Genomic DNA, 12,263 nt, shown 5'->3' with positions numbered 1-12,263 from the left:
ATTTTTATTATACTTTATTTATTTGTGTCTAAAGATTTTAATTACAAGGCATTCCGTAAAATCTCCATTTCCGTTGCACTGCATACACCAAACTTTGAGAATGAGAACCATTTGAGAACCTTTTCAGAATGGTTTGTTCCTATAATTTCATTATATGAATAATGTTTTTGACAGTATTTTCTGATTTATGGAGTTATTCAAGAGATATCCAAAATCCACACTGTAAAACCTTTGGGCCCTATCATACACCCGCAATGCGATGCAAGTGTTTTTTGCTAGTTTCAGCGCAATGCAGTTATCATTTTTACATCCTGCGGCACGTTGTTTAAATAAATGATTTGCACCCATTTGTGGTCTGAAAACGAGGTGTGCTCAGGTGCATTGTTGGCGCGTTACTATTTTGAAGCAACTGAAAACGACTGCGCCATTGACCAATTGAAACCTGGTCTAAAACAATATTTGTTTTGTTAGTAATGTGCGCCTATATGCAGGTGCACAACGCCCGTACATTCTGCTTATTACACAAGCAGGAACTCGGAGCAGCATACAAACATGCCAAATATTAAAAATAAAAGGATTACAATGTAAAAGATTATTATTGTGTGCATAAAGATAAAAATGCTTTGGTGGAATCCGGCTTGTCCCGTAGATGGTCTGCTCGCGTGCTTTAACCTCGTGCACGAGCAGATTCTTTCCTTTGCTAGAGAAGCATTCCATTTTTCCACTTGCAAATTCTGCCATTTAAATAGCAAATCCGCTATGGCGTGAGTGCAACTGGCTTTTAAAGGGAATGGGAGATGAGACTCTGATTGGTTTATTGCACGTCATGCCCAAAACACACCCATGTCTCATTAAGATAATAGGGACAACCCTTTAAGACCATGCGCCGGGCCCGCCGACCATTTTTCCCGTCCTTCAACTAGCAAAAGTAGATTCGGACACACCCCAAATGCACTTGCGGCGTGCGCTTTAGACCATGCCCTTAGATTGTTAAAATAGGGCCCTTTAACTCTAATGTGTGAACGAAATTAAACAATTTTGAAAATATGGCTTTATCAAATGTTCATATTTCTGTTCTGGAAAGCATAACCGTTCATAAAACTGATAATACAAAACAAATGTCTCAGGGTATGTTTACAGGACAATGATGTACTTAAAAGTTTTTCCTTTGGTTTCTTCGTGTACAGACGACATCATTGTCAAAACGATCTTTGTTCACAAGGATCTGCGAAAAAAAAATAAAAACGCTGTATTTTCCTGCCAGGCCAGTAGTTGGCGATGTCACTTTGTAAAGAAACACTACGCTCCTATAGACTGAACACGTAATACACATGCGCATGACGTCACCGTTTTCACAAATTTGCGTTTTTGTAGTTTACATGGAGATGATGACGGTATCGTTTTCAAAAGCTTGCGTCTTCAGGCCACCAAAATGTCATTGTTGCATGGGAAAGAATGGTGATATCTATTGTTTACAATTGCCATATTCACCTGTAGTGTCTTGCCTTAAGCATGCAATTCATGTGACAAACTACTGCTTGAAAAGTTTACCGTTCCATACTACATACTGTTTCAATTAAAAAAAAATAGTATGCAGTATGTTAGTACCCCATTCCGTACACAGCCCATGTGTTTCCACTGTTGTCGTGTAGTTGCTGGCCTTGCTGATGCTTCTAATTTAGGAAATAAAGCAGAACCCGGGAGCCATAACAGGAAGTTGCTGTTAAACATTGAGAGATGTACAATACATGCATGTGAAGATCACTCATAACATGTTGATGTAATATATTCATAATTGCAAGACATTGAAAAGAAATGCGGTCAGCTTGGCACAACTTGTAAATCAACAACTAAAGAGTCTTTGTGTTGGTTAAAGGTGAAGTATATAATGTATATGCCATTAGAGCAACACATTCTAAAAAAAAAATGTTAGAATAATTCTGTAATACAGGCCCTGGTTTCCACTCTTCCCATCTCCCATTGGTCAGACAAAACAGCAAGTCCCTCCCCCAAGTTCACGCCATTGGTTGAGGCACTGTTGTTAGGTCAGGCTGGGCGGAATGCTCAAATAAACTGAGCCACACTTTTTACATTTATTGGGGAAATCAACCTACAATGTCTCTGAATATTAATCTGGATAGGGGGAAACAATTACACACTTCACCTTTAATGAACTTTAATTACAAGGCCTTGACATCAGTATCCTCATATAGAAAATCTAGTGTCCCTTCAGGGTTGAGTCATGAGCAATTTCCACTAATGCATGTTCAAAGTATCCACTGTTCTTTTACTCAGTCCATTTCAAATTTAAACACATGGACACAATCTTACACATCAACAAACACCGGAAAATGTTCATAATGCACATATGAGACGGTTTGTGAATTCTGTCTGTCCATAACCCACCAATGACTTTCCTTCTCAGCCCAAACAACCTGCTATCAGAAGCATGTCTTTTCCATGCAGGGCCGACAATGTGCTGCTACTCCAAGATGTCCAGATAGACAGGCGGGTTCTTGACGAGGGCCACGAGGCGGTTGTAGATGTCCTTGATGACGAGCCTCTGCTGCGGTTCTCTCTGCCAGCAGCCCTGCATGAGGAGATGCACTTCCTTCGGGCAGGTACGTGGCCGTTCAAGCTCTCGTCCCTGTGTGATGCACTCAATGGCCTGGAAAGAGGGGAAATATTTCATATTTACAGTGAGATAGTGCTTGTAGTGGTACTTTAAATAAAAAAAAATAAATTAAAAAAAAATTTATAAATGTTCATCTGTCTTATGGATAAAGATGTTTAATATATTTAATGTTAACCACTGTAGTTATGTAATTATTATTACGCCTTGTATAAACAATATATGGTGTAATATATGTGGTGTGTAATTATATACACCTTGGTCAGCTGTTTATAAATAAAAAAAAAGACATTGACTTTAATCTACAACATATTTTATATATATATATATATATATATATATTATATATTAGTGCAAAAAAGAATCATTCATGAATTCATGATTTTGATGTTGCTTATATATTTGGATATATAATATGAGAGAGAGAATATTCTGTGCAAAATCAATTATACTGTATATATAATTATACATTTTGGAATTTTTTCAAAGGGGTCATAGCAGACACTGAAAAGTAATTATTAATAATTAATAATTTTATACATACAGTATAACTAAAATGTTACAATTATAATTGAATTATTATTTTAATGTATTTTATGACCCCTTTAAAAGCATGTGTGTGTCCTTTTAAAGGGGTCATAGCATATATTTAAATATAATTATGAAAAATGTTAATATTTTTATATTATTTATTATTTAATTTTTGTTTTTTTATTTCCTGAGGACACCTATAGAAGGTCAGTTGTTGTTGGTTTTTTTGTTTGTTTTTTATTGTTTAAAACGATTTTCTACCATCTCTCTGACCTTTTGAATTAAACTTCCCTTTTATGCAGTTTTGCCTTTAAGATTACAGAAACTGCCCGTACAGAAACATCCTCTTCATATACAGAATATATAAATGTGGGCAGTCATGTAATTATGTACAGTATTCAGATGTTCAGAACGAGCCAATTTTGTACACTGTAAAAAGTAATAAGTCATATCTGCTCCACAAAATTTTGGCAACAGAATACAAGCAATATTAATTATTAAAATTTAACAAATAGAATTGAGTTAGAATTAATCAAATTAATTCCTTAAATGTCAAGCATTTAAAATAAGTAAAATTTAAACAAAGATATCTGAATAACAGACAGATGTCAAAGATGAATTAAGAACTCTTTATTTTTTTGCCAACATTGAAGACACCTGATGATAACAAGCAGAACCACTGAAGGAATGAGAAACACAAGTATTAACAAAGATTTAGATGTTTATTTTATTGTAAATGTTTGGTTACCATTATGGTGATCAGTGTTTAATTTAGTTGGCCAGTTTGACTCTTTGCTTTTTCTTTGCAGTTTGTGGTTTTTGTAATGGTGTTTCCTAATTCTACACATTTGAAATGGTCGACTTTTAAGGAATTCATTTGGTTCATTCTAACTCAATTCATATATGTTGATTTAATTAATAATATTGCTTGTAATCTGTTGCCACAATTTTATTGAGTAGACAGAGTGTATTACTTTTTACAGTGTAGCGTTGTGTCAATAAACGCTCTTTTATTTAGTGTGGAGGATTTTTGCATTCTGAAAATTACAGTATGTTTTTGTAGTACATTATATACACATATTTTATTATACTCTATTTTCTACAGGCAGCAGCTGCTGGTAAAGAATCACTTTCTTCTCTCCATGGCTATTCCTAGTGGCTATTTAAAACGCCAGTGACTTCAAGCCCTTCAAGCATTGCCTCTTAATCAAATAAGGTGAAGAGACTGTCAGCACCACAGAACATCATTCTGAAATGGGCTTTCAATCACTGCAATAAATTAACAAAAATTCACATTGACCCCTCTGAAAGTCTGGCACCCTCTTTCCTCGCAGATGGAGTCACGAACGATCCGTCTCTGTCCCGTACAATTAGGCTCCTGATAATTAGCTGTGTCCATCATGGCTCGGGAAGGATTAGGTTAACAAGGTTAAACAACGTCGGCCCAAGGCGAAGATGAGGTTTAATCGGATTAAAATCGAGTTGGCGGGAAAGTGATCTACCTCTCTGTTGAAAGAAGAGAGGCCTCTCCAGCATAATAGTGCAGTTGTGGTCACACCAGGGTCCACTTTTTGGTGCCTAATCTGAAAGGTCTGGATCACTCTGGAACCGAAAAATCTATTGATCTGCTCGTTCATAAGTGCTTAAGAGCACAGTCTGATCCAGTCCAAAATGGATGTTCACATCACGATGAAGGTTGGGAATAGCTCTGTCTGTTTGCTTTAGCTCACTGACCAGCACTGATGCCTTCAGACAGTCTAAATCACTGCTGTCATTTCTGGTAAACATTACAGGAGTCATTTACTGCCAAATGAAAATTCATTTACTCGCCCTCTTGATCTAAACCCGTTTTTTTTTCTCTTCAGTGAAACATTTAATGAGATATTTTGCAGAATGTTAAAGTTGAAAAAAGTAATGTATTCTCTATATAAGAACATTACTATAAATAAATATGCTGCTTTGCATTGCATTATATTTGGTGGCTAGCTTTTTATATGACAAACATGTATATAAATATACAGATATTAGGAGTTTTGTTTACACTACTGTTCAAAAGATTTTTAAATGTTTTTGAAAGAAGTCTCTTGTGCTGCTCACAAAGGCTGCATTATTTCAAAAACGCAATAAAAACAGTAATATTGTGACACATTATTACAATTCAAAATAGCTGTTTTCTATTGTAAAATGTAATTTATTTCTGTGATGCAAAGCTGAATTTTCAGCATCATTACTCCAGGCTTCAGTGTCACATGATCCTTCAGAAATCATTATAATTTGAAGAAACATTTCTTATTATTATTATCAATGTCAAAAACGGTAATTGCTGCTTAATATTTTGTGGAAACAGTGATACATTTTTTTCTGGGTTCTTGATTAATATAAATTTCAAGCATTTATTTGAAATAGAAATCTTTTGTAACCATATAAATGTCACTTTTGGTCATTTTAATGCATCCTTGTTGCATGAAACTCAATTTCTCTCTCAAAAAAAAAAAAAAAAATCTTTTGAATGGTTGTGTAACTTTGATTGAAAAATTAAATATGCAAACATAGTATTTTTTGTCCTTAAAAATGCTTCAAAAATCATTAATGAGATCAGTTGGAACCACAAATGTTACATTTCGGATTTCCATCCATATACAGGAACGACTTGAGGGTAAATGATGACAGAATTGTAATTTTTAGGTAAACTTTATCTTTAAAATCGGTTTGTTTTGTGGTTGTGTTGTTTTATTAAACACTTAAAAATGAATGAGTTTGACATTTAAATAGGTACAATTGTTGAGCCATAAATGGTTGACACTAACTTTGAGCATTAAATGTGGACTATACCTCACTGTTGGATAGCTGATACCATGGTTGTTTGCCATAGGTGAAGATTTCCCAAAGGACCACTCCAAAGCTCCAAATATCACTCTCTGTGGTGAACTTCCTGTACATGATGCTTTCTGGCGGCATCCAGCGAATGGGCAGCATCGTCCTCCCACCGACCTGATGACGTGAATGAGAACAAATTACAACCAAACATCTATCCTGTGGGTAAATATACAAACACCTATAAAGGAAAGAAAGGTAAAATCACAATCTCTTTAGTGTCTCAAATGATTCTCCCAGACTTTAGTGAAATGGAGAAGTCTCCAGTTTCTCAAATTGTACTCAAATTTGCACAGACAACCAAAGTTCTTAGAGATCTCAATATGAACAATATGATCTGTCACTTTTGTCAGTTTTTGCAGTAACACCATTGATATTGAAATTACATGTTTTACCCTGTAGTAATCAGTGCTGTAAATGTCTCTTGACATCCCAAAATCCCCGATCTTCACCACCAGCCCTTCTCCAACCAAACAGTTCCTGGTGGCCAGATCTCTGTGGACAAAATGAAGGGAAGCGAGGTACACCATGCCTGAGGCAATCTGAGCTGCGATGTGGAGCATCTGAGGAAGGGTCAGCTGACCCATCGGAGGAACCTTCATCTCATCCAAGATACGAGCATCTGGACCGTGAGCCCTGTACAAACACAACACACTTAATTTAACAGATGCTTAAAAAACATTAACCTGAGAAAAGAGATTTTGGATGTGTTCAGAATGGCATGCTAGCGTACTACTAGTACTATTTTTGCAGTATGTGCATGTTATGTGAATTTTCAGATTACCCTACTAAATTGTTCTAGATGTTTAGTACGCATTCATAGCATACTACACTCGCCAGAAGAGTGTTTGCACAGTGATGCCATAGAAGAACCATTTTTAGTTCCACAAAGAACCTTTCAGTGAGTAGTTCTTAGTGTGAAGAACACTTTAACAGTCTAAGGAACCTTTTTCCACAATAAAGAACCTTTTGTGCAATGGAAAGATTTTATGGATATTAAAGGTTCTTCATGGAATCAGATGCCAGTAAAGAACCTTTATAAGAGTGTGTGGAATACTGTATCCCACAATGCAATGCTCTCTTCTTGATCCTCCACAGAGTTCTGCAGGTATTACATATTTTTGCAGAGCGGGCAAGTTAGCATGACCCTCGTTCCTCAACAAAAAGGCTGAAGGATTTTTTTTTTTCCATTGGCTTTTGGATTATTGCAGAAAATAAGCTCTGTGACCAACAAATGTTTGTTTTTTCATCAAGATCATTTTCACAAATTAACTCAACTTTTTGAATTTAGAAGCCTAAATACACTTGGCTGAAATAAAAAGCTAAAGTTTGGCTATAAATTAACTACACAGTTGCACAACTTCAGTATCACCATAAGCTTTCAATAACTCTTTCAATCTTTATTTAAAATCTACATGTTGGAAAGTTTTAAGTTTGCAAGAGTGTGATGATAAACACAATAAGGCTGTGAAAGCGGACTAGTGAGTAGATGAGTTTACCTGTTTAAAGTGATGATGTTTAATGTCCCTTACGACCTCTATAGTCCCATTTAGCAGTATTATTCATGTATTTTATGTCATTAAATAAAACGTGAAAACATCTTGAACTTGTTAACCACAGACCTTATTTAAGACAGACAGCCATTTAACCAAAAATCCATTCAAAAAACCCACTGAGTTCAGGATGATGGACCTGGAAGTTCAAGAATGCTAACTTATTTCCAGGTTTTAGGACTTCAGTACATTATTTCAACCATAATAGATGAACTGGAAGTGACACCAACCATTACCTTGGCACATTATTTGATCAAACTGCTTAAAACAAAAAAAAATGTGCACAAAATTGAATGAAAAGTGCAAAATTTGTGTGCTTATGACATAACTGGATGCCACTCACTAGCAAAGTGACAACAATGCAGCATGCTACTTTTTATTGTTATACACTGCCTGCTGTTTTTTAAAATAGTAGGCAGTATGCAACAAGCAGTATGCTAGTATTTCATTCTGAACACAAGCATCCTACAAAAATTACGGTCCTTTATTGACATGGATGGCTCTGGTTCCATGAAGAACCGTTGACATGCATGGAACCTTTCCATTGCACTAAAGGTTTTTTATAGTGGAAAAAAGGATATTAAAGATAAAAAATAAAGGTTCTTTAAAGAACTGTTCACTGAAAGGTTCTTTGGGGAACCCAAAATGGTTCTTCTTTGGCATAACAGTGAAAACCCCCTTTTGGAACCTTTATTTATAATGGTGTAGTGGTTAAAATTTGTTGGTAACGCCAAGTTTGCATGAATTATACTGTTATGATTTTGAGCAACCTCCAGACTGTAGTAAGTCACATTGGATGAAAAACATCTGCTAGATGACAGCACAAGCACCATTGCTCACCATTGCCTTGCGTGTCAAGCCTCAATGAGCAAACCACTGTCTCCATTCATCCTAATATACGCATGTATACGCTTGCCTCCTTTTCTGTTCTGAGGTTTAGTATGTGATCCCTATTAGTTTAGCAGGCAGGTGGCAGGATGGGGCAGCTGCAACCGAGACTGGAGCCACATCCATACACGTGAAAATGCGATTTCCATCTCCCCCTCAAACATTCACTTGTCCCCACTCCCAATCTGGCCCCAGCAACCACCTGGCAAACAGACTGGATCTTTACGCACCGAGACTCAGCTGTGCTGGACATATGGTCAGTCAGTCCCCCATCAGCCACCTCATACTTCAGTGAACTTTACATCTTAATTAAGACTGGAGCATCACAAAGCTGGATCCACATTTGGGTTTCTACTCAGTTTTGGCATTGGATTTCAGAAGATATAGATGGAAATATGGTAAATGAAAGGTCTTGATGCAACTTTTCATGTAAAATGAGTCCAATACAAAATGCAGAAAGTTGACTAGCAGGCTAGATTATTAACTTTTAACACTTTAGAGGGCATTTGAAGCTTTCTTGGGTCGAGTTCAGCTTGCAACATATTTCTCCTAAGTAATTTCTTACATGCTTTTTGCTATATCTGTCCAACGAAACACATTTTTAAGGTTGTCCTAAGACAGCAAATATGGATAGAAGCTCTTTCTCTAAAGGCTCTTTCTGCTTGTCAGTTTCCGACCGCTACACCACATTGTTGGCACTGTAGTTAATTCTCTGTGAGTGGCTGGTGGTTATTAGACTGACCTTAGAAAGCGGTTGAGGTCTCCGTGTCGCATGTACTCAAACACCATGGCCAGAGGTTCTCCGTCTGTACACACGCCGTAGAACCGCACTATGTGTTCATGCTGCAGCACCGTGAGCAGCTCGGCCTCGCGCTGGAAGTCCTGTCGGGTGGACTCGTTGGCGACTTTCAAGGTCTACACATGAAGACAGTCAGATGTTCAAATACAGTGAACATAAGGTGCCCCCAAAAAAGTATTTGGATACTTTCAATTAAAAGAAAGACAGGTAATGCATTCAGGGAAATAAACATTTTTTTTGATGAAAATTGCATTTGTAATTTAAATCCGTTTTAATGCAACTTCCTGACAAATTTTATTTTCTAATTTTTTAATTATTTTTTGTAATTACATTTTTCTTTTAATTTTTTAAGTTTAAGTTTTACATCCATTTTTTATATTTTGTTTCAGTTAACAAAAATGTTTTATAATAGTTATAAGTTATCAATAACAACTTTGCGTTGCAAACGTAATCATTTTCTGTGGTTGAATTGAATGTTGTTTAGCTTATCTAGCTAGTTATCTAGCTTGATAATGAGATTTTGGCAGAATTGTGAAAACTTGTGATAGTCTTGGACGAATCAGGAAGAAATGGTTGAAAATTACTAACCATTTAGTAATGTTTTGATTTGGTTGCCATTGTTCTTGTTCAAATGTGTGTATATGCACTAGCTGTATAATTTTTTTGCAAATTATATATATATATATATATATATATATATATATATATATATATATATTATAAAGAAAAAAGTAACATTTAATGAAAACATTAATATTTTTCAGGAACATAAAAATACATAAAACAAAATATAACCTTAATAGCAACCAGCATCTTGTCAGTATCCGGACAAAGGTTGGCACATTCTGCCAGGTAAACCTTGCCAAAAGCTCCTTCACCCAGTTCCCACTTCAAAACAATGTCTTTTCTTTTAATGTGTTGTACACCTGCAAAAAACAAAGAATTAATCCCTTTGATTTGGCACAAATTGAATCAGCATGCTGAAAACTTGTGTGCTATTATGGGCTAGTGAGACACTCACACATGTCTTTTTCTTTGATGATGCCACAGAAATACTGCGGGTTCTCTACAAAACTGGACAGGCCAGAATCCAGTGTGCCATCATCTGAAGATAGAGGACTTGCCCCGAAGTTCATGAAGCGGAGAGACACGGCCAGATCATCCTCAGTGCCTAGAACAGACGAACCTGTAGACACACAGACAGGAAGTGGTTCCCAAGCAGCTCTGGGTCAGCATATTTCTTCACATCTATAACCTGAGCCCTGATAAGGTAATCAACTTATTGGCAATTACAGAGTCAAAATCTGAAGTGCTCTAGACAAATTCCTATGCAGTTTGACAACATCTCTCTTAATTTTCCTTGTACACTCCTAGCCAGTTACGTTTCAGATTTACCCGAGTGTTTAAAGATGAACAATTAAGTTTGTCACTTACAGGGCTTGACATTAACACCCGCCAAATGCAGGTGGATTTCAGCAGTGGCGTTTAAGACGTTTGTCACTCCTACTAGCCACTTTGGTGGGTTTCATTTTATATATAATATATACATTTTTCAATTGTAGTCTTTTAAGAAGGCATCTGAAATAATAAACTAAGTGCAATGTAGTGTTGTCAAAAATATCGATTTTTCAATACATAACAACACTGAAATATCTGAAACGCTTCCAATACTCATTTTCCACAGAATAGATACACGATACCAGCTGCTCTTTCTCTCTCTCTCTCATCCTTGACAGCGAGTTGACACACAAACCCGCCTCCCCTCACTCACTCATTTCATTTGCTTTGGATAAATATTGTCAGTGTTACAGGTCCTAAATTTCACCGTGGGATTGTGAGTATTGGACATTTTACTCATTCCTGCAGATATTGTGCTCACACCCAAAGTGTGCACACACAAAGCCACCTCTCAGTACTAAATTGAGTTATTTTTCAACGCATATTGAGCTTAAACAGTCAAATACACACAAAATGATGTCAAAATGCCGATCTTGGCAAGTATTCACAGTATTCAGTTATGTTTTAAGTGAATGTAAACAGTTGAGAAAGAAAAAGCATTTGTAAGAGTATAATGGATTTGTGTGTCAGGTCTTAAAGTGACAGAAGCCTAATATACCTGCTGCCAAATTATGAGATGATATTAAAAATATCTATATGGCAGTTTTTTCCCCCATGGTATCAATGTCAAAATCCAGAGTGGCTAGTATCTTTGGAAAACCACTAACCACGGTGGCTGGTGAGCAAAAAAGTTAATGTCAAGTCCTGGTCACTTAGATGATCAAAAAACTAGAATTTTTAAATTGCTTGTTTGTGCCATAATGTAACGTAAACTAAATATTTTCCAATATTATTTTACATATATGTATATAAGAATATTGGATTTCATACATGAAAATATTGCACAATAACGATCGTATTTGGTGGTCCATGGCATCTAAATGATTGAAAACCCCTGATTTAGAAAACATTTTTCGACAATCTGCAGGATTTGAGGTATCATGTAGCACAAATGGTTACATAGTGCAATTTAATACTCGAAGTTTGGGTTTATTCCAATCTGTAACCCTAATTGTGAGAAGTAATACTGGTGATACTTGCCTTTCAAACACCACTAACAGTATGTTGTGTTGGATATATGTAGAAATGTTTAAAATTGACAAATTATTGCATGCACAAAACAGTATCTATACAACAGATATCTAGCAGATTGTTTACTTGATCCGAAGCAAATCACCTCAGTTTTAGGAAGCAGAATTAAACGCAAAGGCCTCTCGTTCAAATCACAAAACCCACTCAAGCTATAACCGCAGAGACCCCAGACTGGGCAGAGAAGAGGAACGCAGGGAATAGAGGGCGAGAGGGGAGGGAGGCAATCAGGTCCACTTAGGCACTTTGTGAGCGGAGCGAGTGGACCTGAAAAGCCTGGCTCCATCACTCTTCTTTAATGGCTCGCTCGCGGCTGGGGCTCCCGATGCTATTTACTTTG

The 12,263-nt window shown here is 36.4% G+C and overlaps 1 protein-coding gene and 2 long non-coding RNA genes across 4 annotated transcripts in view; 2 read left to right on the top strand and 1 right to left on the bottom strand.

The window, feature by feature from the left end:
• Window positions 1-1,036: 1,036 nt before the first annotated feature.
• The window catches only part of ntrk1 (neurotrophic tyrosine kinase, receptor, type 1), a 29,811-nt gene continuing 18,584 nt past the window's right edge, over window positions 1,037-12,263 (bottom strand). For both annotated transcript variants that reach the window (XM_048151828.1, XM_048151829.1), the window contains exons 12-17: window positions 10,299-10,463; window positions 10,073-10,203; window positions 9,221-9,393; window positions 6,433-6,673; window positions 5,996-6,154; window positions 1,037-2,668 (exon numbers count right to left, since the gene is read on the bottom strand). In XM_048151828.1, the coding sequence (XP_048007785.1) occupies window positions 2,483-2,668; window positions 5,996-6,154; window positions 6,433-6,673; window positions 9,221-9,393; window positions 10,073-10,203; window positions 10,299-10,463 (1,055 nt within the window). In that variant the 3' untranslated portion in view covers window positions 1,037-2,482. The remainder of the gene's footprint in view (window positions 2,669-5,995; window positions 6,155-6,432; window positions 6,674-9,220; window positions 9,394-10,072; window positions 10,204-10,298; window positions 10,464-12,263) is intronic.
• LOC125242837 lies at window positions 2,608-6,173 on the top strand. Its single transcript, XR_007178923.1, has 4 exons — window positions 2,608-2,621; window positions 4,269-4,379; window positions 5,807-5,848; window positions 6,036-6,173. It is a non-coding gene; the product is annotated as an uncharacterized LOC125242837 (long non-coding RNA).
• The window catches only part of LOC125242836, a 29,609-nt gene continuing 23,880 nt past the window's right edge, over window positions 6,535-12,263 (top strand). Inside the window, exons 1-2 of the long non-coding RNA XR_007178922.1 lie at window positions 6,535-6,666; window positions 10,328-10,547. This is a non-coding gene — a long non-coding RNA (uncharacterized LOC125242836). The remainder of the gene's footprint in view (window positions 6,667-10,327; window positions 10,548-12,263) is intronic.

This window comes from Megalobrama amblycephala, linkage group LG13 (genome assembly GCF_018812025.1).
Source record: "Megalobrama amblycephala isolate DHTTF-2021 linkage group LG13, ASM1881202v1, whole genome shotgun sequence".
NCBI classification, from domain to species: Eukaryota; Metazoa; Chordata; class Actinopteri; order Cypriniformes; family Xenocyprididae; genus Megalobrama; species Megalobrama amblycephala.
Note: the sequence above shows the minus strand (reverse complement) of the source record. Positions and strands in the feature narration are given on the sequence as shown.